This window comes from Micromys minutus (genome assembly GCF_963924665.1).
Source record: "Micromys minutus genome assembly, chromosome: 7".
Lineage (NCBI taxonomy): Eukaryota > Metazoa > Chordata > Mammalia > Rodentia > Muridae > Micromys > Micromys minutus.
In genome coordinates this window covers 56,697,880-56,724,124 of record NC_137976.1, presented here as the reverse complement: position 1 = coordinate 56,724,124, position 26,245 = coordinate 56,697,880, and the positions used below count along the sequence as shown (strand labels likewise).

The window sequence follows — 26,245 nt, the reverse complement described above, 5'->3', positions numbered from 1 at the left end:
TTAGGAGTGCAGTATGTTTTCCGTCACAGAGCTACCTCCACCGCTAATGACGAAGCTCCGAGAGGTGGACATGACCAGCGCTGGGGACATTTCATCTGGGCTTTCCATTTCTGCCTGGTGGTCCCCCACCATGGGCCCTTGCAGGCCTGTTTCCTGAATGGTCATGTCTGAGTCCGCGTCTGCACACTGTAGGGGGAGCAGGGCCTGGTGTCTGTTCAAGGTGTCATTGCTCTTCTGGGCCTCCAGGGAGTTCTGACGCATGGAGTTCCTGTGGGCCATGGCGTTCTTCTGAGGCTCGTCAAAGCTCAGAGAGAAGGTGACCGTGCCACTGCCGAAGATGACCTTCTGTTTGCATCTCGGCTGCTGTGGCTGCTGCGGGTGAAGAGTCAGGGGCTGCTGCTGCTGTTCTTGCTGGGTCAGGGCCAGCGGTTGCTGTTGCTTCTGCCTCTCTGGCTGCGGGAACCGATCTTCGCTGTTGCTTTTGCTGCTGATGGAGGAGGAGGGAATGGAACCGGTGGAGCCTCCGAGGCTGCTGGACCGCTTCCGGGAGATGTTGGGGCGACGTAGAGTGGCGCGGGCTGCCACTTTGAAAGCATGCGCCGCGGTGCTGGAGCGCACCTCCTCGATGGTGTTCCTGGAAGGCTTGAAGAGGATGATGTAGATCTTGTTGAAGAAGATGCAGGCTAGCAAGCCAAAGCTGGCTGCCAGGATGGCGATCACCTCCACTGCGGAGACAAACTTGCCGTAGGTGCTGGCATAGGCTGGAATGAAGGAGATCCAGACGATGAAGAAGATAAGCATGCTGAACGTAATGAACTTGGCTTCGTTGAAGTTCTCTGGCAGCTTCCGGGACTTGAAGGCAAAAAAGAAGCAGATGGCAGCCAGCAGGCAGGTGTAGCCGATCAGGGAGCCGAGCGCCATGAGTGAGCCCTCATGGCACGTGATGAAGATGATTTCGTCTTCCAGCTCATGGTTGCGGTAGCTGGAAGGGGGCGCCGTGTAGAGCCAGATGATGCAGATGACAATCTGCATGAAGGTGCAGAGGAAAACCAGCAGGAACTGCAGGTTGAGTCCCCACCACTTCCGGTGAAAGCTGGTGGGTATTTTGGCCTCAAATACCAGGAGGACGCGATTGGTCTTCACCAAGATGCACGAGATACAGAGCACGAAGCTGATGCCGAAGGCGGGCTGTCGCAGGCGGCACGTCCAGTCCTGGGGTTCCCCAATGAAGAACAGGGAGCTGGAGAAGCAGCAGAGTAGCGAGAAGAGCAGGAGGTAGGACAGCTCTCGGTTGGTGGCCTTGACGATGGGCGTGTTTCGGAATTTGATGAAGACGCCCAGCACAAAGGCGGTCAGGAAAATGCCCAGCACCGCAAAGAGAGTGAGAGCGATTCCAAAGGGCTCGGTCCACGCCAGAAACTCAATCTCCTTGGCAATGCAGGAAGTGTGGTTCTCATTGGACCAGAAATCATCCGGGCACTTGTCACAGGCACTCGCATCTGAAAATGACCAGCGCAGATTCAGTTACTGTGTGGCACAGTCAATGTAAGTGTGCCTGTGGAGGGTACAAGTGGTCGCTTCGTATTTTACTTATTGATATTATTGCTATGTTTTGTATCTATCAAGAATAATCTGTTCCCTTCCCCAACAATCGTGGGGTGGTCCACCATTTCTTGCAGCACTGTCCAAAATAGTTTGAAGCAGATACTACCTTGCACCCCAGAGGTCTAAGAGGGCCCCACACTCTGTTTAAAGTTCTGTCTGACTTATACTTAAAAAGAAAATAATTAAATTGTCCATGTTTGAGGTTTTCTGGATGGTGCTGTGCAAACTGATAATGACATGGTACCACAGTGACATTTATTAACACTGCCGGGCTTATTTTGAATATGTGATGGGTTTGGTTGCCATGCCAGAAAAGATGTCCTTTTAGATGAAGGCCAAGTGTCCCTTGCATGTGGTCAGTTTTATCGGTCTTCTGAACTTTCCAATGAGGGAGACCACACGTTTATCTAGATCAGTGGTTTTCAGCCTTCCTGATGCCATAACCCTTTAATACAGTTCCTCATATTGTGCTGACCCTCAGCCTTAAAGTTATTCATGTTGTGATTTCATTTCTGTAATTTCGCTACTGTTATGAACCATAATGTAAATATCTGTTACTCAGCATATCTGGTATGCCACCCCAAAGGGGTCACAACCCAGGTTGAGAACTGTTGATCTGGATAATGAGCATTATTAAGGTGTTATTGCCTGAGCATTATTAAGGTGTTATTGCCTGCCAGGCAGTGTGCAGTTTGGAGCATGGATGTTTTCAGTTAGAGACTGAAATGGGATCCTGGCCATGCCATTTGCTGGCTGTGTAAATTGGTCACAGTTAATTCTCCAAGACTCACTTTTCACATTTCTAAGATGGAGGGAAAGATGACCCATTATTGTGGTCAGGTTGAAAGAACAAGAATTATAGTCAATATTTCTCTATCTAGTCCTTCCAGTATGCAAAGTTTTATTTCAGAAGCGTGTATACATATGTATATGTATATATATATATACATATATATGTATATATGTATATATATATATATATATATATATATATATATATATATATATATATATATACTTAATGTTAATTTTTAACTTTCTCAGCCCCATAAGGGTCTAACTGTGATTGTCTTTTAGGAGAATTCCAGCCTGGGCTGGAGAGATGGCTCAGTGGTGAAGAGCACTTGCTGTTCACTGACATGGCAGCTCATAAGCCTTCTGTAACTCCAGTTCGAAGAGAGCGAAAAGGCTCTTCTGACACCTGTAGCCACCAGGCATGCATTAGGTGTACAGACATACAGGCAAGCAAATCACTCACACACATTAGATAAACAACAAACAAGTAGATGTATAAAGAGCTTGAGATTTAGGAAGAACATGAGAGAGAGGGGGGAGGGGGGAACAACCAGGCACCAGCAGGCAATCTGTCACAGCCTTGACTCTGGAGCCTTAGAGCTGGATCAGATGTCACTTTGTCTACTTAGGATCATGGAGCTTTAAGAAAAGGGACACATTACTGGATGTCAGGGTTGGAGGTAGGAAAAGGAGTATTACAGGAATGTTTATAAACACCTGGGATATCAAAATGATACCTGATGAGGCCTTTCTAGTCATCTCCTGCCCAGTGTATGCAGTGCTTAAGCATGCTCTCCTTAGAAGCTCAGTGGTTCTAAGCACCAGCTCTGTCCAGCTCTCCCATGGGCTTTTCTGACCCCCGAGGCAGCCCAAGTCCTGCACAGGGACTGTGAGGGGCCATGTCTTACCTGTCTCACCACTATACTCTCCATCAGGACACTCCACACACTCAAAGCAGCAGGTGGGCTCTCCCTCGATGATCCCCTTCCTGGTCCCTGCCTGACAGTCCCGGCTGCAGTTGGAGAAGGGCACCTGAGGGCAGGAAACAGACATGAGAGGTTTGGGACAGGGCATCAAGGGCCAGTCTTGCAATTCCTTTGACATGGGAAAAGTGAAGAGTTTTGGATATAAGAATTAGCCTGGCAACTCCCGGCCATCCCAGAGAGAGAGAGAGAGAGAGAGAGAGAGAGAGAGACAGAGAGAGAGAGAGAGCCAGGCTTCTTGGTCCTGTTCCTTATAAAAGCAAAAGGTGATAAGGCCAAGAGTGGACATACTTGACGGTTTGGTTCAAACTCACATGAAAAGTCCTAGAGTTCACTTGATCTCAGTAGCAACTTCATGAGACTTGTAAAGAAATTATTAATATATAATCCATAATTTTAAAATACATGGTATTTTTTGTCATTGCTTCCACAACTTTTTCAGAAGTCGGTTTGGCTCCAAGATTTGTTGGATGCCTATTGTGAGCTAGCTTTCAGATCACGTTTCAATCAAGAATTGAAATTTAATTTATAAATCTGCCAAGTAGTCAGGGACATAAATGACTGCATGTGTAAGGATTAGGAACCATACAGGAAATAGCTTCCAAGAAGGTGGGGAGATGAGTCACGTCCCACTGCACACAATGAGGACACACGATAAGCTGATAACACAGCAGCAGTGTGCCAGCCGATGGGATGGCCAGTTGGTTTGGGCTCAGTCATTTGAAAAACCGACAAGGAGATAATTAGTGGGCATAAGAGTTCAACCCATGGAATCCAAAGTCCTCCATTCTGAAAAGGATGCTTCAACTGATGTGAGGACTTGCCCACTGTGGATGAAATTAACTGTCACGGGAGACCTCCCCATGGCAAAGCCACCCCACACACTGGGGAAAGTGGCAATTTGGCAATAAGAACAAGTTGACTCTTTGGTCATGTCATGAAATGTGGTTCACAATGCTCAACAGAAAGGCACTGCAAAGAGAAATGTAGTGGATCTCAGCCAGACTCCCAGGCTGTTGTAGAGGATGCCTGGTTCCGAGGATGCTTCTGCAGAGGAGCTGGGGCTCTGCACCTTGCTCTATTCTAGCAGGCTCTTTATGCTTTTGTTGCTGTGAGAAACACCAGGACCAAAATCAACGTGGGGAGGAAACGGTTTCCTTTCTTTTAGCTGCAGTTCATCAGGGAAACTAGGTTAGGAGCTTGAGGCAGGAACTGAAACAGAGGCTATAAAGGGACGCTACTTATTGGCTTGCTCCCCCTGGCTTGCTCAGATCTCTTTTTTATGCCACTAAAGTCTACCTTCCCAAGAGTGGCAACAGCCATATCAGGCAGGGCATTCCTTCATCAACCATTAAATCAAAAATGCTTTATGGACTTAAACACAAGTGAATCTGTTGGGCATTTCTTATTTCCAATTGAGGTTTTTTTTTCCCTATTGATTACTAGTTGTATTGATACTAGTTGTGCCAATTTGACAAAACAAAACAAAAAAACCCTAAGTAGTACCTTAGCATACAGCTTCTCAGAATGTTCAGTGTATCCTATGTCTTTCCTTAATGATCATCTTCACTGGGTGATGAAGTTCTGGTATTAATCAGGGCTTTCAGATATGGACAGGACAACTTGAGCAGAGTCACAAGCAAAGTAGAATGAGTGGCCCTTTTGATTTTTGTATGGGTCAGCCTGGAGCTATTTGAATATCCTTGTTCTAAAGCTTCCAAGTCTATTTTGGGTTCACATCCCTACATGACTAATGGAGATTGGGGTGAATGAAAAATGTTGTAAAAGATTGTCTCGTGCATGCTGGGCATTTAGCATCCCTGAACCCTAAGTGTTGAAGGATAGATAATATTACTTCTGGGTTATTGTGACAACCCAAAAAGGATTCCCCTCAATCTTAAACTTGAGTCTCCTTCACAAGGTAGATAGGATGTCTCCTTCAATGCCATTCAAGAGCCACTAGCTTGAGAGACGTTTGTTTAAATATTTTGCTCTGGTTGGGAAAGTTTATACCTGGGAAGCTTTATGACTAGCCAGGGAGTCAAAAGTGTAGCTAGTCATGAAGCTCAGGCTCCAGAGCTTCCTCTCATTGCTTAAACACTCATAGTTTATGGGAACCCTGGACACCTAGATCTAGGGAAAATGTCTTTTTCTGGGGGCCTGAGATGAATCCCAAGGCCCTCCCAAGCCAGCAGTTCCCTATCTGGAGTGCTGACATGGTGCATTTTGCTCATACCTCTCTGGAGAACCCACTCCACAAGATCTTCTCCTCATTGATGAAGAGTCTTTCTCCTTTCTTGGCATACACGTTGTAGTACCCAACTTCCTTGAACACAATGGAGCCGTCCTCTGAGGAGAGGTGCCAGTTGATGATGGAATAGTTCCCCATCAGGTCACCGCACTCATCGAAGGCCACCTGCTCCCCCATGTTGTTGGTGAAGTTCAGGTGCCGTAAGTGCTTCAGGACCTGAAGAAGGCAGAGATGAATGAACAGGAGCCATGAACTGCTCATTCCAGCAAAGAAACAAACACAGAACCAAAGAAGAGACCTTCCTATACTTTTCCTTACTGTGCTTACATGTTTATGGTGGCTCTAATCAGCCATGGCCTTATTCACTACCCACAATGTAAGTAGTGTAGGAAACACTTTTCTGAAGATAGGGAGGAGAAAAGACTATATCTCCCTTTACCACATCAAATGAAAGTCTCTTTAGGAGTGTCATGATCTCTTGGAGCCAGGACCAGTAGGGCCAGGCCCTTCCTGGCATCTCCTGAGTTGAGTGTTGGGAAAGGAGAGGAGGAAAGAATGAGAGTTATTGATATTTGCATCTTCTTTCCCTACGGCTTTGAGTCTCTAGAGATGTCTTGCTGCCAAAATTCAGTATGGAGTAGAAGAAAGAAACAGAGACTGTGGGTGGAGTCCTGGTCACCACTGTTGACAGTCATGGCAGATCCTTGAATTTATTTAAGGTCTTAGGGGCCAACAGAGCCCTTGGAGACAAAAGCAACTGTAGTAACTGCTATCACATATTACACATGAGTCATTTAAAAATTTAAATATTGTTTTACTGCCTTTGGGGCATGGTCCACAGTGTTCTCTCTTATTTATCACAAAAATAGTGCAAACGCCCCCCTTCCCCCTTTTGTTTTTTTTTCTTTTTTATTCTTTTCTTTCTTTCTTTCTTTCTTTCTTCTTCTTCTTCTTCTTCTTCTTCTTCTTCTTCTTCTTCTTCTTCTTCTTCTTCTTCTTCTTCTTCTTCTTCTTTTTTTTTTTGAAGTCACTTTGTAGACTTTGTTGGTCTTGAACTTAAGAGATCCAACCATCTCTGCCTCCCGAGTATAAAGATTAAAGGCATACGCCATCACGTCTGGCTCAACTCCTTATTCTATTAATTGGGGAACCAAAGTGCAGAAAATTGAAATACTTTGTCCTGAATCATAAGAAGCCTGTGCTTGTGAGCAAACGCCGCATTCTGTTGCAGCTCCTGTTCCATGCGACTGAGACACCAAGTGAAGAGACAGGCCCAGTCAGGAGCACGGCACACTCATTCCTTGCTGGACCCGTTTTTCTGCCTGAAGTGTGGTGATGCCCGGGTGGGTTGGCTAAAGTGTCTCAGCTTGAGCACCGAGTCCTCTGCTCTGTGGATTGGAGAACATCTATAGGCGACATCCACTTTCATAGATTCTTTTTTCTTTTGTTGGGGCATGGGTGTGGTTTCACCATATAGCCCAGGCTGGCTCTGAAATCACAATCTCTCTGCCTCTGTCTTCTGAGTGCTGGGTCACAGGCCCGGCTTGTTGCTATTTTAAAAGTACTTAAAAATCCAGGATCCAATCAGATATTGGGGAAAAGTTTAGTGTAAGTCCATACGATCATGGTCTTACTGGGCCATATAGAGGCCCAGACAAACACCAGTTCTTCACAGATATCTGATGTGTGTGACAAACTATGTCAAGCCTTGCTGGCCTGGCCAGAGCCACAGGAGAACCTCACAGAGGTGATGCTGCTGCTTTTTTTTAAAGCTTTATTAATTATGTATACAGTATTCTGCCTGCATGTATGCATACATGTCAGAAGAGGGCACCAGATCTCATTATAGATGGTTCCAAGCCACCATGTGCTTGCTGGAAATTGAACTCAGGACCTCTGGAAGATTTTAAAATTTGCATTTGTTGTAAGGACGGAGAACAGGAATGGCCTAGATTTACTCATAAGAACTTAGAAACCTGTTTGGAGGCTGACGTCCATGGCGGAAACCTGCTCCTTCAGGTATGTTCCTGGCTGCTTCACACTCCAGGCCTGCTTTTTATGGTCCGCTCTCTTAGTGTCCTTACTGCCCCTCTGGATGTCCTGGGTTTTGTTCCAGGACCTGTGGAACAGGGCCTGCTCCTTCTACACCAGCCAGTTCTGCAACCAGACAGAACCATCCTCACACCTGGTGGGAACGAGCCCCACCAAGGTGTTGTACCTCACATCTCCTGAGCGTTTCCCAGTGAGCATCAGTCTTTGTCTGTCTTCATTTGTACTTACTTCTTAAGTCAGTCTTGGCTACAGGGGATATTTCACATGTGCCCTCTTTTAAGGATGCACCTGCTTTCCCTCCTACTTTTACAAAAGGCATCTCTGTGTGCTCACATACATCCCTATCTCAGGGGCACACAGCTCCCTGCTCTTTAACAGTCTCCTGCCTGCAGCTCTCTGAGCTTCCCTCTTTTGGCTCTGAGACCTCTGTGATATGGCCATAGCTCCTCCCACTTCTGGCTGAGGATAGTTGGCCCCTCCCACTTCTGGCTGAAGACCTTCCATGGCTCAGATGAACATTCTTCAGACTTCTCTAGGAAGCTTCCAGAAGTTCCTTCCTCCTATGTATGTAATCATTTTATCATGGAAGATGCTACAGTTGCTACTGCCTTTTCTACTTGCCACTCCAACTTTGTGAAAGGAGGACAGAACAGTAGAGAGGGAGGTGTGGAAGGCCCTGTACTCTATGTGCTATGTGTCAGCATTGTTGTCTATGAATATAGCTTCCCTGATGCTTCACAACCCTGTAGATTCCTTTTATACACAATGACACTGGACATAGAAGGTTAAGCAACTTGCAGGAGTCGGTTGGCAAAGGTTAGGGCTGGGTGTTCGCCTCAGACAGAGCTGACTCAGTGTCCAAGGTGAAGAGGTCAATATGATTTCCTTATGAAATGAATTTTTTAAAAAGCATCACTTTTATTCGAAGAACCTCTTCATATTTGTGTGTGTGTGTGTGTGTGTGTGTGTGTGTGTGTGTGATTAATATTATGTGCCAAGCTGACTGGATTCCTGATTACCTGCAAACCTGGTAAAATGCTATCTGGATGAGCTACCTTACCTACTGTGCTTCAGAGGGGGTTAGCATGTGAGCCCAGTTGAGCTGGTGGGAAAGATCCACATATAATGTCAGTGGACACCATGTAACCTTAAGATGATCATAGAAATCAAATATGAATGGTAGACTGGCCTCTCTCCCCAAGACAGGATACACTTGACTTGTTGGACGTCTGAAGTTCACGCTCTGGATCCCAGGGTTTCACCAACAACTTCATTCACAGGTTCTCAGGATCTCATCTGAGAGTTGTCGCACCATTGGCTTCTCTAGTTATGAGGTCATCTGTCGGAGCCATGCTATCAACATCCTGTGTCCCTAGCCTGTAGGTGAGGACTTATCATCTTCCATAAATGCATACATGTATATCCATAGCCAAATGTCCTATTTCTCTGAGAAATCTGAATAATAACATATGTAATAGAAAAACTAGAGCCATCGATTTCTTTCCTCTTGTTTAAGTTTCCTGACTCTCAACACACTGTACTGGCTGGTTTTGGGTGTCAACTTGACACAAGCTGGAGTTATCTCAGAGAAAGGAACCTCCCTTGAGAAAATGCCTCCATGAGCTTAAGGCATTTTCTCAATTAGTGATCAAGGAGGGAGGCCCCAGCCCATTGTGGGTGGTGCCATCCCTGGGCTGGTGGTCCTGGGTTCTATAAAAAAGCAAGCTGAGCAAGGCAGGGGAAGCAAGTCAGTAAGTAACATCCTCCCGTGGCCTCTGCATCACCTCCTGCCTCCAAGTTTTTGCCCTGTGTGAGTTCCTGCCATGACTTCCTTTGGTGAGGAACAGTCATGTGGAAGTGTGAGCTGAATAAACCCTTTCCTCCCCAACTTACTTCTTGGTCATGATGTTTTGTGCAGGAATAGAAACAATGACTAAGACACACAGAAAGCAACAGGTGGCTTCTTTTCTCTCTTCTGTCCACTATACTCTATAGTATCCAGGAGTCGGGAAAATTGGGGGCCAAGAGCTAGAATGAAATTATTTCATAACTAGCCGATTATCTTCCACACAGACAACACAAACGAGTAAAGCAGACCTCCTGGCTTCAGGTGTGTCACTGCTGGTTCTGGCTGGAGATTTCAACCATGTTCTTAACCCAGAAGAAGAAAGATACACCCCCAAATCATATCCTCAAAGTTTTCAAGTTTCCACTCATGAACTCGTTATGCTGGGTTTCAATACTCAGGATTTGGTTGGATCTGACTGCAGCCTTCTGAGTTGTGGCTTTCTCATTTGTCCCGCAATTGCCCTTAAATTCTGATTTTCCCCCCTCTATATAGTGTTCTAGTGCATTATAACAACTTTTAGAGTACACCATGGAGTTTAAAACCCAGGTCCTGATGACACTAGTATAATGCCTAATGAGCCTGAAATTAGTTTGTGATAATCAGATATATTCTGCAATGGATGAAACTACTAGTCTCTTAACAATTTTATGCATGAATATTTTGCCTGCATCCATGTCTGTACTCTATGTGCGTGCCTGGTTCCCCCAGGAGGCTGGAAGAGGACACCTGATCCCTTGGAACTGGAGCTACAGAATCCTGCGAGCTTCTATTCATGTGCTGGGAATCGAACCCAGGCCCTCCGGAATGGAGCAGACAGTGCCACCACACCTGGGTTGAGAGAGAATTTTTTGGTATGAATGTGGTGTATAGAGATTCACGTGTACTGACATATGTGTGTGTGCATATGTGCATGCCTGTACACGTGCCAGAGCCAAGAGGACATCTGGTTTCAATGGGAGAAAGGACCTCCCACTGAAGTGGAACTAGGCTGCTGGCCAGCCCGCACCAGTAATCCTCTAGTTCTGCTTCCTGGAGTTATGGTATGTGGGCTGTCTAGGTAGAACTCAGGTCCTGTCCTGATGCCTGTATATCACGCATGCTTATCCACTGTGCCATCTCTCCAGCCCCTTGTTAAACTCTCAATGTCTGTATCACAATATTTCCCCATCCCTGTCCTTTCTTCACTGATGATGCGGAAGAGTCACTTGCTGCCTATCTGGTGCTATCACTGGCTGCCTTCACATACCTATGGATATAAAAACTGCCAAAGACCGGCCCCATATTTCTCGTCTACCCACATATAGGAGATGCTCAGTAAATAGTGGTCCATAGTAACCTCTACCACGTAGAGTACCAGTACCACAGTGGACTGGGAACATGACTGCTTCTCCGAGACCACATGCCTTCTCCCTCGTCTATTCCTATGCTGTCTTATCATCCATGAAAATTCTTTTTTTTTTTTTTTTTTTTTTTTTTTTCAGTATACAACTGCGGCCAAGTCTCTTCCTTTATTTGTTTATTTCACAACTAGGGACAAAAAGGCTGTTTTGAAGATGATATATAATAGTGTTTGATACAGATAAGGAGATGTTGGTTATACCCTAACATGTTCAGTCATATCCACGGGCAGCTTCCCACACACCGTACTTTCTCCCTGTAGAAAGTGTGTGTATGAATCAGCATTTGAGAACAAGTGCCTGAGTTCAGCATTGCACTAGCATCTTCCCTAGGAGTCTATCTATGGGCCAGCACCGTCTCAGGGTCTAACAGATCTGTGTGGAGAGGGATCTTTTGACTACATAGCTCTTTCAGAGGTAACACTGTCCTTGACAGGGCACAGATCATCTGGACATGGCCTTTCTTACTGGGTAGCTACATGAATTTGATAAGTAATTTTAATCACCTTAGGTCTTTTCCCTGTGCACAAGATAAGAGTACTCAAGATCGCTGTTTATTGAACATTTAATTAGTATAAACACCACCTTGAGCTCTCTGTGCGTATTAACTGATTAATAACTTATAACAATCTTATGGTCTCATGGTGCCTGTTTCTTGGGCCAGGAAAGTGGGGCACAGGGCATTGATTGGCTGCCTAAGGTCAGAAAACCATTAGGTAGAGCTGAGTATGGAGTTGATTTACATTATCAACTTACACAAGCCAATTTACAATGCCACCTGCTCCTGTGTAGAAGTCAGATGAGACATGTCATCAGGACGTTTGTCTCTAGACCAACAGCTTACCTAGAAGAAAGTTTAAAAATGGAAGTCTGGAGAAATGGCTCAATGGTTAAGAACACCCGTTGCTCTTATAGAGAACCCGTGTTCAATTCCTGGCACCCACATGGTGGCTCCAAACCATTCTTTACTCAGGGGAGTTTATGCCCTTTTCCAGCCTCCTTGAGCACCAGGGATGGATGTAGTGCCCAGACGGCCATGCAGGCAAAACACTCAGACACATGAAATAAAAAGAAATTCTTAACAATAAGATAAAATAAAAGTGGGATGGAGGATTCTCGGAGGCCATTATTGGAAAAGAAGTTTGAAGTTAATGACATCTTGCTCTTCAAATGTGGCTTGTGCTTTTCTACCTTTGAGATTTAAAAACCTTAGTGCACCTTGGTGAGAAATACTGTGCATAAGATAAGTACACCACGTGTAAGTGTAAACTCTCAAGTTTTATCCGACCTTCATTACTCTCCCTTCTGCCACCTTACAAGGCTTCCTGATGCTGTTCTCCAGCTGTGGTAATTTGAATTGGAAGGGCCACAATAGACTCTCATGTGTTTGAATGCTTGGCCCATAATGGTGAGTAGCACTATTAGAAGGTGTGGTCTTGTTGGAGAAAGTGTGGCCTTGTTCCAGGAAGTATTTCACTGTAGGGGCGGGGCTTTGAGGTCTCTGCTCAAGTTTTATCCAGTGTAAAACACAGTCTTATTCTGCTACCTTTGGATCAAGATGTAGAACTCTCAGCCCTGTCTCCAGCACCATGTCTGCCTGCAGGCTGCCATGCTTCTCACCATCATGATAATGTACTGAATCTCTGAAACTATAAGCAAACTGTGATGGTTTGTATCTGCTTGGGCCAGGGAATGGCACTATTAGGAGGTGTGGCCTTGTCGGAATAGGTGATGAATCATGCCTGCCTGGATGCTGCCATGCTCCCACCTTGATGATAATGGACTGAACCTCTGAACCTGTCACCTAGCCCCAGTTCAATGTTGTCTGTATAAGAGTTGCCTTAGTGAAGTGTCTGTTCACAACAGTAAAACCTTAACTAAGACACAAGACCTAATTAAAAATTTTCCTTTGTAAGAGTTGCCTTGGTCATAGTGTCTCTTTACAGGAATGGAAATCCTCCCTAAGACATTACCCAACCTCCATATTCTCACAGCCAGGACCCTCACTGATGTGTCATTAGAAATAGAGCACTGTGCAAATGGAACCAGAAGATGGTATTCTTCATCCTCCACATGTCCATTCCTTTATGAGGCTAATGTTGCGGTGACTCATTTATCTAGTCTGCATTTACCTTTGCACCAGGATTTCCTCACACAGACCCATCTCCATACCCACAAATCCTACCTGTTCCTCAGGACCATCTCACACAACATTTCCCATTTCCTTCCTTCCTTTAAATTCTAAACTGGATGGTATAGTCTTTCCTCCTCAGTCATGTGAGTGAGAAATGTATTTGAGTCAAAATTTGTGTCTTGTCCAGTACCAAACCCATTATTTGCTTACTAAGTATTATTTCTTTAAATCTTTTTTAGAAATTATTATTTTATTCTATGTTTATGGATGTTTAGCCTTCATGGATAGTTTTACACCATGTGTATGCTTGGTGTCAGCAGAAGCTAGAAGATTCCGCTGGGACTGGAACTAAAGTAAAATGTCAAGCCAATTATGTATCTCCTCTTAGTCACCACATGGGTGCAAGGACAGAATCTGAATCCCCTGCACAAGCATCTAGTGCTCATAAGTTAGAGAGCCATCTCTACACTCGCCTAAGTCCCATTTCTCTTCTTAAAGTATCAGTGAATTAAATTTATGTGTACGGATGTTTCGTCTGAATACATGTCTGTGTTCCATGTGCAGAAGCAAGAAGAGGGCATTGGATTCCCTGGAACTGAAATTAGAACAGTTGTGAGTGATGTGGGTGCTGGGAGTTGAACCCTGGTTCTCTGGAAGAACAACCAATGCTCTTAAACTGAGCCATCACTCCAGCCCCATCCTTAGTAGTTCTTCTTGGCCTGCAGACTTGTAAGTTTTACATTAGAGCACTTTACATTCTGCATAATACTTCACCTTTGAGTCATGTAGTGGAGAAGATAGAGGTGAAAACATTTCACACTTAAGAGCAATGACAGAGAGTCTTTACATCGATGATTCCTGGCACACACTAAAACATTTATTTTTTAAAATGGCACTAGGATTTGAAGCCACAAACCTCATGACTGCTAGGTAAGTTCTCTCCCACTGAGCTACAGCTAGTGAGGATGTGGGGAAAAGGGAACCTTTGTAAGGTCCTGATGAGAATGTAAATTAGACTAGCCACTATGACTGTCGGTATGAATTTCCCCAGAAAGCTGAAAGAAGAACCACTATTTGCAATGGATTTTGAATCAGCCATAGCTAAGAATGCAATTATGTCACTGGCTGAAAAATGGATATAAACAAAGATGTTCGGATTAGGCAAAATCAGCCAGACAAATATCACACCTTTTGATGTTTTCTTCTTTGTAGATCCTAGATTTTATACAGACATGCAAATCTCATCTAGAAAACAGAAGTGAGATTATCTGGGAAAGAATGGGGATCAGGAGCGAGGAGGGGAACGTCAGGGAGGGTGAATGTGAAAATACATGACACACTTAAATAAAAATGTGTTTATGGGGCTCATCATCACTACGTGTAATGAAGGTGTCAATAAAAAGCAATTAAAATAAAAAACAATTTAGGTATTTCTCCCAGAGAAGGCATTCCTCTGTTTTCAGAATGCTAAAGAGAAAATGTTAATTCCACCGAAAAAGAAAATGTGAGGTTCTTCTTTAGATTGTACAGCAACATAGCATGTTGCTTCTTTGTTCTCTCTGTGAAGTGGTGGAGGGAGAATGAGTACATCAGGAGTTGGGTGAGAGGAAGACACAACAGGATCCCAGGTGCATTCCCACACTCTGAGAAAGACGAGTGTATCTCGGAGAAGAGTAAGTGTGTGAGAGTTCTGAGAATTCCGCTTTCTTCTGTGTGGCGATATTTCCATCTTGTGGTCTTTGAGGGTATTCCCACCACAAGACCACAGAGCTAACATGTGTGCATTGTAGGTATACATGGGAAGCCCCTATTTACATACATTATAACAGGCAATAGAACTTAGCCAGAACCAAGAAGCCAGAAATAGTTGACACACAGGTAGGACTTTCTGTCAACCAAAGGAGCATATGCTTGTCAGGAAGCCATCAAAAATAAGGAAAAAAAATTAATAGATTGGAAGTACATGGGAGTCTCACTGAAAAAGATTTCCAGGAGCAACTGAATTTTGACAAAAAGGAAAAGTTAATGACAGATAGTGCTTAGAAATAAAACATGGTGCCCCTTAGGTGTACCTTTCATGGGACATAGTTCTTCCTTTGATGGGGCATAGACTTGAAGAGATGAAAAACAAAGATGCCATGCCAACAGCTAATGAGAAACGAGATTTCTGCATCAAAAATTAATAAGTGATTTGAAGGATGGTGTCAGGCAAGTGACTTAGAAGCAAAGAGTTGAGAAATGGCAGACTCTGGGCTGCAAGCTAATTCTTGGATGAGACTACATATTGGTGGCAGGCTTTTACCTACATAGGTCCTCACAATGACGTCACTGCTTGCTGGCACATCTCCCAATAGTGAGAGACATGGCCAAGGTCTTAGAGAGTCAATGGAGACTGTGATAATCAAGAAAACACCTTAGCTTGTGCGCATGCCACCATCCTCAGTCTTCTGAAGCCACTTTCCAGTCCCTGCCCACTTCTCCTTCTTAACCTTTTTTTGAACTTAAAGCTACTGCAGAGGCTGCAAACAGTGATACCAGGGAATAAGGAACAGAAAGATGGAGATGGAATCACCTGTGCTGGGAACACTTCTGAGCTCTGCAGCAAGACGACCCACAAAACTTCCTTCCCCCCTTTGAACAGGTCAATTTGACTTGAGTTTTCTATTACATTACTAATGAGCTTGAATCATAACTATAGTCCCTCCCCTGACTCAAATTTAGCCCCGGCCATCTTACTTCCTAGTCTTGAAAAACAGTTACTGGAAAGCCAAGTTTCCCACAGAAAACTTCTTTCCCTTCAACCCTACACTGCTTCTGTAGCATTTTCAAGAGCAGAGGTCTTCTTTTCGTGGGCTATAGATGGGAAGAGATATCTTTCACCCAGATATTATTGTTTGATTTGCCTTACTTAAAATTTTACAACTGAAGCATGACTTCTGCGGTCTTCACTGCAGATTAATGCTTTTTTGGTAGTGGTTCACCGTGAAGAGGAGGTTTGGGCAGCCCACAGAGATTAGGAACTTTTGTTGGTAGTGATGTCTAAGGGAGATTTTCCTATTCAAGGAGGGCTGAGAACTTGTGAATACTGACTTGTTTTATGAGCCTAAACAGTTACTCTTTAAAAGTGCATGGGAGTTGCTATATTAACAAACATACATTAAATGCTTTTTGTTTCTTTAGTATCTTTCCCTGAAAGGTCTATGGTGGTGGGAATAGGTATACAAAATTAGTTAACTTCTAATTTTTGTTAACTGATTAATTATGAATATATTAAGATACCATACAATAAGGGCTGTCAAAAATAGCTCTGCCATTAAGATGCTTGCATGAAGATCTGGTTTAGTTTGCAGCACTTATTTAAAAGGACAGACATGATGGTACATCTCTGTGGTAGCACTGGAGGGAAGGAGGAAGAGACAGAGACAGGAAGCTCATTGATCGTTACTGAGCTCTAGGTTCAGTAAGAGGCCTTGTCTCAAAAATTAGGTGGAGAACTACTGAAGAGGACGCCCAAGAGTTGATTGCCGATGTCTGCATCATGAACATATACCCACACACAAATTATTACTGTGATGCCCACATATTTGTTTATAGCTTGCAAGTTCATGACCTGCTTTTATATCTTATTTCATTTTTAAAAGAAATATGTGTAAACAGCTGGTTAGATATAAGGTCCATGTTACAAGGGAAGAGTCTATTACTAGAGTCTTGGCTTGCCTAAGATCGCAGCTTAGAAAGGGGCTACTGAAGCTGAACCATTTGTTTCGGAGTCAAAGGATACCTCATTCCATTTTTATGCAGTTTCTTGACTATATTCTGAACGTGAGAAAAACATACAAAAGGTATAAAACAGAGTCTGATTGAAAAACCAGAGATGACATATAAGACATGAACAGCCATATAGGATATGATCTATACTTGGTTATTACCTTCAGAAATTCATAAGATGACAAACATTGTAATGTCACTTCTATGTATAATTAAAAACTTTTGCACATCTAAATGACTAACCCATAAAACACCTGTGAGACCTTCACTAAGTCCTGATTTTTTTTTTTTTTTTTTTTTTTTTTTTTTTTTTTTTTTTGGTAGTTATAGCTAATGTTTCTCTTTGAAACATTTACCATTTTAGGTTTGGCATGCCTTTTGTATGTTTGTTTCTACAGTTCATGTTAAGCTGGCCACCAGGCCAGTCCAGTACTGGAAGAGTGACATATGGCAAATACAGTGTCTACACACAATACCACTTTCCTCCCTGTAAGCATATGGAATGCAATAGGTAATGGACAAATGACGGTTATTCACAAGGGAAGACATCTTTAACTCGGATGTTATTCAAGCCACACTAAACCAGTCCCCAGACACTTGAGAACTTTTAGGAGCAATGCTTTAGGCATTTTGGATGTTGGGGATAATCAATGGTTAGGCTGCAGCTTTTCAGTGACAACAATCAGACACCATCAGTTTTGTAGCACTTGGTTTTTCAGATGTTCGAAAAGGTTTCATGAATCCTAAGTCCTACTTCACTCTCATTTTGATATTGGCATTTTTGTAATCACTTGGATGATTAATCTTTGTTGTCTTAACTGATTACCTAGGAGATGGAGGCCTACCCCTGGGTGTGACTATGAATGTGTCTTCAGAGCGGATTTAGCTGAGGAGGAAAGACCCACTCTGATGCTGGCACCATCCCCCTGCCTGAGGTCCAGGAGATAAAGAAAGAAGGGAAAGGAAGAAGAGGTAGAGAAATAAAAAGAGGAGGGAGAAGAAGAGGAGGAAGAAGAGTAGCTAGTTGTTCTCTACTTCTTGGTTGGCCAAAAAGTGAATAGTTCTCTTATGCCACTATTATGACTATGATGTCCTTCCCAAGCACATGGGACGAAATGTTCTATAGGCTAGACCCTTGGAAACTGAGTCCAAATAAAACCTCCTTTACATTGGTCTCTCAGGTACTTTGGGTTACAGTGCTACAAAAGTAAATAATGTAGTCATTATGTTTCTTTGCTGTGCCACCTTGATTCTGTTTTATCACAGAGAACTGCCATATAAGCGAGAGACTTACCTGCCAGGCCTCAACTTTCTTGATGTCTGCACAGGACCCATTGGTGAAAAGCCCTCTTCCTGGTAAGCAGGTATATATATCCTGCAGCGCATGTGCAATGGAGTAGACCGCTAAGTACACATTGTAAGATATCCGTAAATGCTCGTAATCCATGTAAGGGGTCTCTACACTGTTGATGTTCTCATCCCCTGTGCACAGGGGTCGGAAGGCAGTGGAGCCATTGAATAACTTGTTGCTACCTTCCTCGTGACTTCTCACAAAGGTATCTACAGGGAGAGGTCCTTTTGTGCCTTCTTGCAGGTGGCAATTAAAAGTTTCTTCCCAAAACTCTTTGGCAAAACCATTGTGGACAGACTTCCTGGGATGGACGTTCTGTAGGAATTCTCGGAAGCCTGGTATCTGCCCAGCCTTCAGACCGAACCCAATGGTGCCCCCAACTACATGGAAGTACTCAGGCATAGCAATCAGGGAGGAGCTGGCCCAGGCCTCGCTGGCTAGCCAGATCCTGCCTGTGATGTTACGTCGCACAATCTCCTTGATGAGGGGCTCTAGGTCTGGGCCACTGGAGAAAACGACAATGACCTTGGCTGTGGAGTTCTGGATCACTTCCACCACCTGCTGGATCTCTTTCTCACCAGAGTACTGGGAAATGAGCTCGCTGAAGTCAATGCAGATATCCCTCTCCTCGGCTTCTTCTCGGAACTTCTCAATGCCAGGTCTGCCATAGTCGTCATCCGCTGCAATTGTGCCCACCCAGTTCCAACGGAAATACTCGATGATGTCAGCCATCGCGGTGGCCTGGTGTTCGTCATTGGGAATGGTGCGGAGGAAGGATTTGAACTGGTTCTTATTGCTGAGGAGCCTGCTGGAGGAGGCGTAGCTCACCTGGGAAGAACCAAGGGTTCAGAATGAGTGAGTGAGTGATGTGTCGGGCCAGTCTAAAGGATTAACTTAATGTCACTTACCAAACGTGTTCAATGTGGACAAGACAGAGGTGTGAGAGCAATCAAGCAGCTCCACCCCAACATGAACCCCAAGCACCAGTTAGTTTATTCAGGGAACTTCCTGATTCCTAGTGCGTGATTCTTCACAATAATGCTTTTGAAGATGCTGCTAGCAATAGACCTAACCCCTTCATAGGGTAATGGGATTCTCTCTAAAGAAGTCTTGTGCCTTCTAGCTTCCTCTGAGGTGCCTCTGATGATACTAGATCTATGTGCTCACTTGACACTACTTTGTCTGTTGGGCCCAGGTTCTGGTCTGAACATTATAGCTTCCTGCTTACTGTTATAAATGCTTTGTACATAATCCAATGTCTGGGAGAATCAGCGTTCCTATGGTGGCAAACTTTAGGCTCTTCAGAGGACCCCAAGGAGGTCCTTCCCCCCACTCTGCTCATTTACTTCCCAGGATTCCTCTCCTACTTTCCCTGCTCTTTAGAACACCAGGTCCAGGAAATCCCCAGAGCTGTTTAGCCTTTGGGCTCAGTTAAGTCAGTCAAGCAGAGTAATGTAAGCTCAGTTGAACCAGATCAGTAGCAATAACGAACCTCACTAAATGTCGCCAGAAAAACACCCTTTCTTCTCCCGGCTTCTCGATGCTTCAACTATCACCCAAATCCCCTTCCTCTGCTCAACTGCAAGTAATGACTAAGACTACTTGTCCAGACTCTGATGTGAGTCCCAGAGACACAATGGAGGCTGAAAGGGGCCTGGAGAAGGTATGCTGTTGGTAGGCTGCCGCACTGTAGCTCCACATTTGCTCATGGGTGTCCATCAGAGACAGAAATTTCTTGATGTTCAGAGATCACTGTTTACAGAGCTCTGCAACATTTTAAAAAATATCAGGGCACAGGAGATGGGCAATGGATAAGCTGACTAACCCTAGCAGGAATATTCAGGCTCTCCTCTCCCCAGGCCCCACTTAAATTCTGAAAGGGTCAGAGAATTGACACTTCTCCTTGGGCCCCTGGTAGCACCCCTGGAAGTCATCACCGCTCACCAGCTAGGGAGTCCCGAGTTATCAGAGCATTTCTTCTGATAAAGAGATAACTTTCCTCTTAACAGACTCCTGGGAAGTGAAGTAGCATTTAACAGCCACTGTTCTCTAGTTCCCTAAGGCACCCTTGAACTTCTTTAGAAAACAAGCCAAAGAGATCAACAGGGATGCTTTTCACACACTTCTTACTGTGAGAACAATTAGCTTCATTTGGACAATCTTTTAAAATAAACATTCCAACAGGCATCTTTTTCATTGGCTTAGAGTCTTACTATGAAAAATATCCAAGATACTGGTCTATGAGAGACTCAATCAAATTTGCCAAAGGCAACTACTCTGACAAGGGCTTTGATCTTAGAAGTCATAATATGAAAGTGACAATATATATATATATATTTAATCTGAATAATCTCCTCCTGCTTTGATAGAAATTCAGGATCTAGGTGATAAGATGAGGTGATTTGTGTACGTGTTATTAACTTTTGAGAGCCTGTTGGAGGTCTTAGCAGGGAAGCACAGTTACTGTACTCAGGGAAGGTCCTCTTTGACCATGTGAGCAGCTTCAGGAAGAATGTACCTGGAGTGGTTGGGGAGGAAGGGGACACCCGCCTAGCCAGCCAGATCAGCTGAATCAACCCTGGTGATCAATGGGACGACAGATGTCCTAGCCAGATCCATATTATTAATTTTTAAAAGTTTTGTTTGTAGATAAAAAAGGAAAGAAAAAGGAACTGTCTTCAGAGTTAGGGATTTCCTGACATTTGCCCGTCACTGCTCATTTCTTTATTTGCTTTTAAAAATGGGTCGAAAATGTTTATAAATTGGTATAAATTAAAACTCATATTATCTCTCCTAGATATATTCTATTAATGTATTAAATATAATATTGGACCTTTTTCAAAAGACAGCCTACAAAGTCAAGTAAATGTTACTCCGTGTCCTCCCAAAACATAATGCCTTTAAAAACACATCAAACTTTCTTTCTTTGACAGAGGGAGAAGCAACATGGAAAATTCAGACAACCAGTTTCTTCCAGCTGGTCTTTTACTTTCATCCACTTGGTAGTGTGACTGACATAAGTAACAGGGCTGGGCTTATGGCCCTCACCACAGAACAGTGTTTTCTAGCCCTGCAGTGCAATTTACTGGGGAAGGATCCCAGTTCCAGATAGGCTGCATCCTAGCCTCTTAGGGCATGAGCTCTGCAGGGTGAACCCGAGCAGCTCCCTTGGTGATTCTAACTTAAAGGCACAGAAAAGAGCTTCTGCAGAAGAATGACGAGTAATTATCACCGTCACCCCCATCATCCTCTTCCTCCTCTTCTTCTTCATCATCATCATCATTATCATCATCATCATCATCATCAACATCATCATCATCATCAGAGACAGTGTTTCTCTATGTGGTCAGTGTGCTGTATGTTTAAATCTGGCACGCAGACTGCAGCATTATTTTAAATGCACCACGAAGGTAAGTTGAGAAAAAGTATCACTTTGTAGGTAGCCAGCCCTGAATTCACAGGGCAGAGCAAGCTGGTCTCAGATTCCAGGAGCCCCACCAGCCCGGGTTAAAGGTGTGGGTACTACTGCACCCAGCCAGCTGCAGCCTATCACTTTGATCAATCATTCCCTTCTTGTCCTCTGGCCATGAGGAAATGATGCTCTCCCTTCCCATTCTTTACCTGACATCATCCCCATCTTCTACCGCTGGGCTGACAGCTGTACCTTCATGGTGCTTTTAAAGTACTGTTTCACAGTCTACCAGATTTAAACACAGCCAGCCCACTGACTAATGCTGACTGGGTCAGAGCATTTTAGTACAAATGTGACAGAGTCAGGGTTTTCCTACTACATGGAGCACCTTTACATAGGGAAGTATAAGACACAAGTGCCTCTGTTGTAACAAGTCTGCAAAAGGATTAAGGTTCTCAGCAAAGAAGCAGACACCTTGCAACAAGAGACATGGGAATTTATTCCTATGAATTTTAAATACTGTTTCGAATATTAAGCAGTGAAAAAATTAGAAGTCTGATCCTTAATTTAATTTACAATTGAAGGCCATATCACAGCCAAGCTGATTCTATTTTCTTATCCACAGACGTTAATCTACTTGCAATTTTCACCGAGACACGCACCATCTGTAGTTATTAATCCAAAGAAAGGTTGACTTGAGAGGCTGTAGTGCTAAAGGGGGGGAAATCAGGTAATAAAACGGCATTGAGAGATTGCTGTTGTTTGGAGTGGGGGAAGTAGAGCACAACTTTGAATCAATGCTTGTAAAAGACTTGCTTGCTTTGGTGGATGATTAGCCTTTGAGAACACACCCACATCTCACCCAGGCTGAGTTCCTGCAGGATAGAGACAGTTCATATGCATCCTGCCAGTATTTGTTGGGGGATATTAGGGTATGCTCCACTTCAGAATTCATGTCACAGTGATTAAGCTCCTGTACCATGGGGAAGCAAGCTTTATTGCTCCTTGAACAGAAGATGATAATGGGGAAGAAGAGACTTTGAGGAAAAAAAATTAGGGGCAGATATTTTTTTATTTGAACGGTGAGATTCACATCATAGGATCTTACACTCTTTTTAGTAAAGATAGAAGGTCAGTTACAAAATGAGGGACATTGAAAATAACGGTGAGAAAAAAAAATCCAGTCGTATACATGCCATGTTATGTTGAAAGGAATATTGGAAGAACAGCAAAGGTCTAGGTCTCAGAGACCCCCCTCCAAGTGCTCCCGACACAGTGCCCAACTACCTCTGTGTCTATGAAAAGCCTCAGAGGAGACTGCTAGCATGCAACTCTCCAAACATGCTTCTCCTGCTCCCCGAGTCTGGTGACCACCTAAAGAGATGCCACTTGGGTGGAGGATAGCTCAGAGGTTAAATGGTTAAACTGTTCTTTCAGACAACCTGAGTTCAATTCCCAGGGCCTGTGTTGGGTGGCTCACAACCACCTGTAATGGCAGCTCTAGGAGATCTGACACCTCTATCTCTGAAGGCACCTGCACTCGTGCACATATGCAAACACACACATAATTTAAAGTAATAAAAATTAGTCTTAGGAAGGAAAGTAGCAGTACCTGGGGGATGTAGAAAAGTCCCAGCAAGTTGGCTACCGCCGTGGAGACACCGGAGCCGGTTGCTCCCACCACGGCAATGGTTGAAGGGATGTGCTCCGAGCAGTTGCAGAACTCATCCAGGTTCAAAGAATCGATTTTGTTCTGGGCAACAAAACTCAAGGTGGCCTCCAGTGCCTTGGAGACAGTGTTACAGGTGTCGAATATTCTATACCCCAGTGTCAGATTGGGAAGAAGGGCGGGGCTGCTGTTTATCTCCTCTATGGCAAATATCATGGCTTGTAACCACCGGAATCCACGGAAGTTATACCTGGAAGAAAGATATGGATGTGGTGGGAAGTCCTGTTGGAGTAAGTAAGGACTGTCAGAGTCGGGCTTGCATCTCAGCTCTGTTACCCTTCAGTTTTGTGATGTGCCCTTCGAGGTTCAAGGTTCTCCGTGTAAAAACAGGAGCAACACTTTCCTATTAGTCTGTCTTTAAAGATGTCTTGAGATAGGTGACATTCTCAGGACAGTGCATTCCCTTTGAATTAGGGAACGATAATAAAATTGACTGTTATTGGTATTTACTGGAATGATTGATAGCTGCATTCTCTGGCATAAACTTTGCAATCACTGGTGTGAAGTATTTTCTGAAGGGGTAAAAGTGTAAACTTAAAGCATGACTGGATGTAGTGGTACATGTCTGTATGATGTATAATTATCAGGCTGTAGTGGGTAGGTTGTGAGTTTGAGGCCAGTCCTGGGCTACATAACAAGTCCCCCAGGCCCCCAAAAAGCACCGGGAGACTGCGAATTGATGAGGATATTAATATGTGGGCACCTAAAAGCAAACTCAGATTTGCAACTTTGTCACAAATTTAGACTGTGACATTCTTGGAGGTTAAAGCAGAAAGTGAAACGATCCTTTTAAAGATAAATATCAAGTATTTAAAGAGCTGTGAGCCAAAAGGGTAGGAGGTGCCTTAAGAATTCTATGTGTTGGGCTAATTTATAAATTTTGCTTTTAAAAAAATGACCATTGCTACCTTTTATAGAACATTATTTTAAGAAAGAAGAACAGGAGGAGGAGGTGGTGGTAGAGGAGGTGGAGGAGGAGGAGGAGGAAAGAGGAGGAGGAGGAGGAGGAGGAGGAGGAGGAGGAGGAGGAGGAGGAAGAGGAGGAGGAGGAGGAGGAGGAGGAGGAGGAGGAGGAGGAGGAGGAGGAGGAAGAAGAAGAAGAAGAAGAAGAAGAAGAAGAAGAAGAAGAAGAAGAAGAAGAAGAAGAAGAAGAAGAAGAAGAAGAAGAAGAAGAAGAAGAAGAAGAAGAAGAAGAAGAAGAAGAAACGAATTAAGAATCAAATGAATCAACAAAGAAATAGTATCTGTTTTCTTTCTTTCTGGCTTGGGAGGGTGAAGGCGGGATAAATTTGCTGACTCAGCAAATCGGGGTCCAGAGGAAGAGCCACCACCAGAGGCAGGCTCTTCCTCCTCCGTGTTGTGAGCCCAGCTCAAACTCAGCAACAGCAGGAGAAATCTGACACATTGTACCTACTGGTGGTCAGGTTTCCAGAGGTTTTGGTCTAACCTTGGATTTAAAAATTTCCATGTCACTTTATGTTTCTTTCAACACTTAGTTACTTGTCTCAAATTTGTAAGATGATTAGGAGATAATAGATTCTTTTAAAAATATTAATTAAATATTATTTTTATAAAATCGCTACTAAACTGGTTCTGCTATTGTTAACACATTTTCAGGGCAAGTGTTTTGTTCCTTCGCAAGGCTGTTCCGTAAGGAGCAACACAGGCATTTGTCCATGTAGGTCACATGAAGATATAGTTAGTTTTGATGCAATCCTACACTTAGTTTTTTTCTATATCCATGAGAAAAAAAATGTCCTTGGATATCCTTACGGTAAAACCGAAACCCAGTTTGACTATTGGCTCAAAGAAGAAATGATTTGGAAGGACAGGTTAGCTGCTATCCAGTGTCTTGAGAAGCCACAGGATACCTAAGTACTCTGTGATGTCCCGTCTGTGCCAGGTATGATCTTGTGTGTGACAGAGTCAGATGTAGATAGTGTCAGGGAATAGGGCACAGGAAGGGGGTTAGCCTGTTATGCAAAAGACATTAAACAGAAATAGTTTCAAAATGTAGAAGGCTGTATTTAGAAAGTGCTTGCTTGGGTCTTAGAGGCTACGCTGCTTCTTTCAACTCTAAATGCCTCTGTTAATGATGAACAGCAATAGAAAGGGCAAAGCAGCCAAGACCCAGGGGTCACTGGAGCACATAGGTCAAAGAGAAACTTCCTATGAAAGTTTATGAGCTAAAATGAACTTTTATCCATACCTATTTAATTAATCAGTTGGCAAATGGATGAATCACTATTGTTGCATTCAACACATGTGCATTCTAGGAAGAGCTGTATACTAGGCTAAGTCCCAAGCCTTATTGATTGATTGATTGATTGATTTGGTATCTCTGTTTTGAGACAAGGTCCTACTACTGAGACAGGGTCTTGGTGTATAACCTGGAACTCTCAATCCTCCTGTGTCCCTGTTGGAGCAGCAGGATGTACCACCCTGCTCAGCTCACCTCCCTCTTGGTCTTGAATTGAGTGACACTACTACCAGATGCAGTTACTACATGAATAGCAATGCTCTGGCTACCAAATTACTGGCCCTTGACAGGCCTGGTGTTTTCTATACCTGGTTTTTTCTCTGTAGAAAAAAAAGGAGGAATCAATAGGCCTCAGCATGATAACTATTTGTATTGAAGAAGAGAGAAAAGGTTTTGAGGGTTCTTTTTGTACCGGACAGCTTTTTCTCTAACCATCCAGAGATGGAGATAACCCTCAATTCAGCCTTCCCTTACCTAATGCACTCCACAGACTCTGGTCTTGACTTCAGATCTTGATCTTTGGCTGCTACTCCAAAATGGATAGGAAAGAGGCCCCCTAGGATAATATCCCCCTTCTTTTGGGCTCGCTGGTCGGGCCCGTAGGCAGAGGAGTGCCAGGCAAGAGCCAAGAGGGCCAAACAGCAGCTGTACGATGCCAT

The 26,245-nt window shown here is 43.9% G+C and overlaps 1 protein-coding gene across 1 annotated transcript; it reads right to left on the bottom strand.

Annotated features, from left to right (window-relative positions):
• On the bottom strand, window positions 1–26,245 carry CASR (calcium sensing receptor; the record flags this gene model as incomplete). The annotated part of the gene is made up of 6 exons (XM_080919599.1): window positions 1–1,499; window positions 3,309–3,432; window positions 5,620–5,850; window positions 18,129–19,013; window positions 23,210–23,516; window positions 26,061–26,245. 6 exons carry the CDS (start codon window positions 26,243–26,245, stop codon window positions 1–3), a joined length of 3,231 nt encoding a protein of 1,076 aa, XP_080775725.1.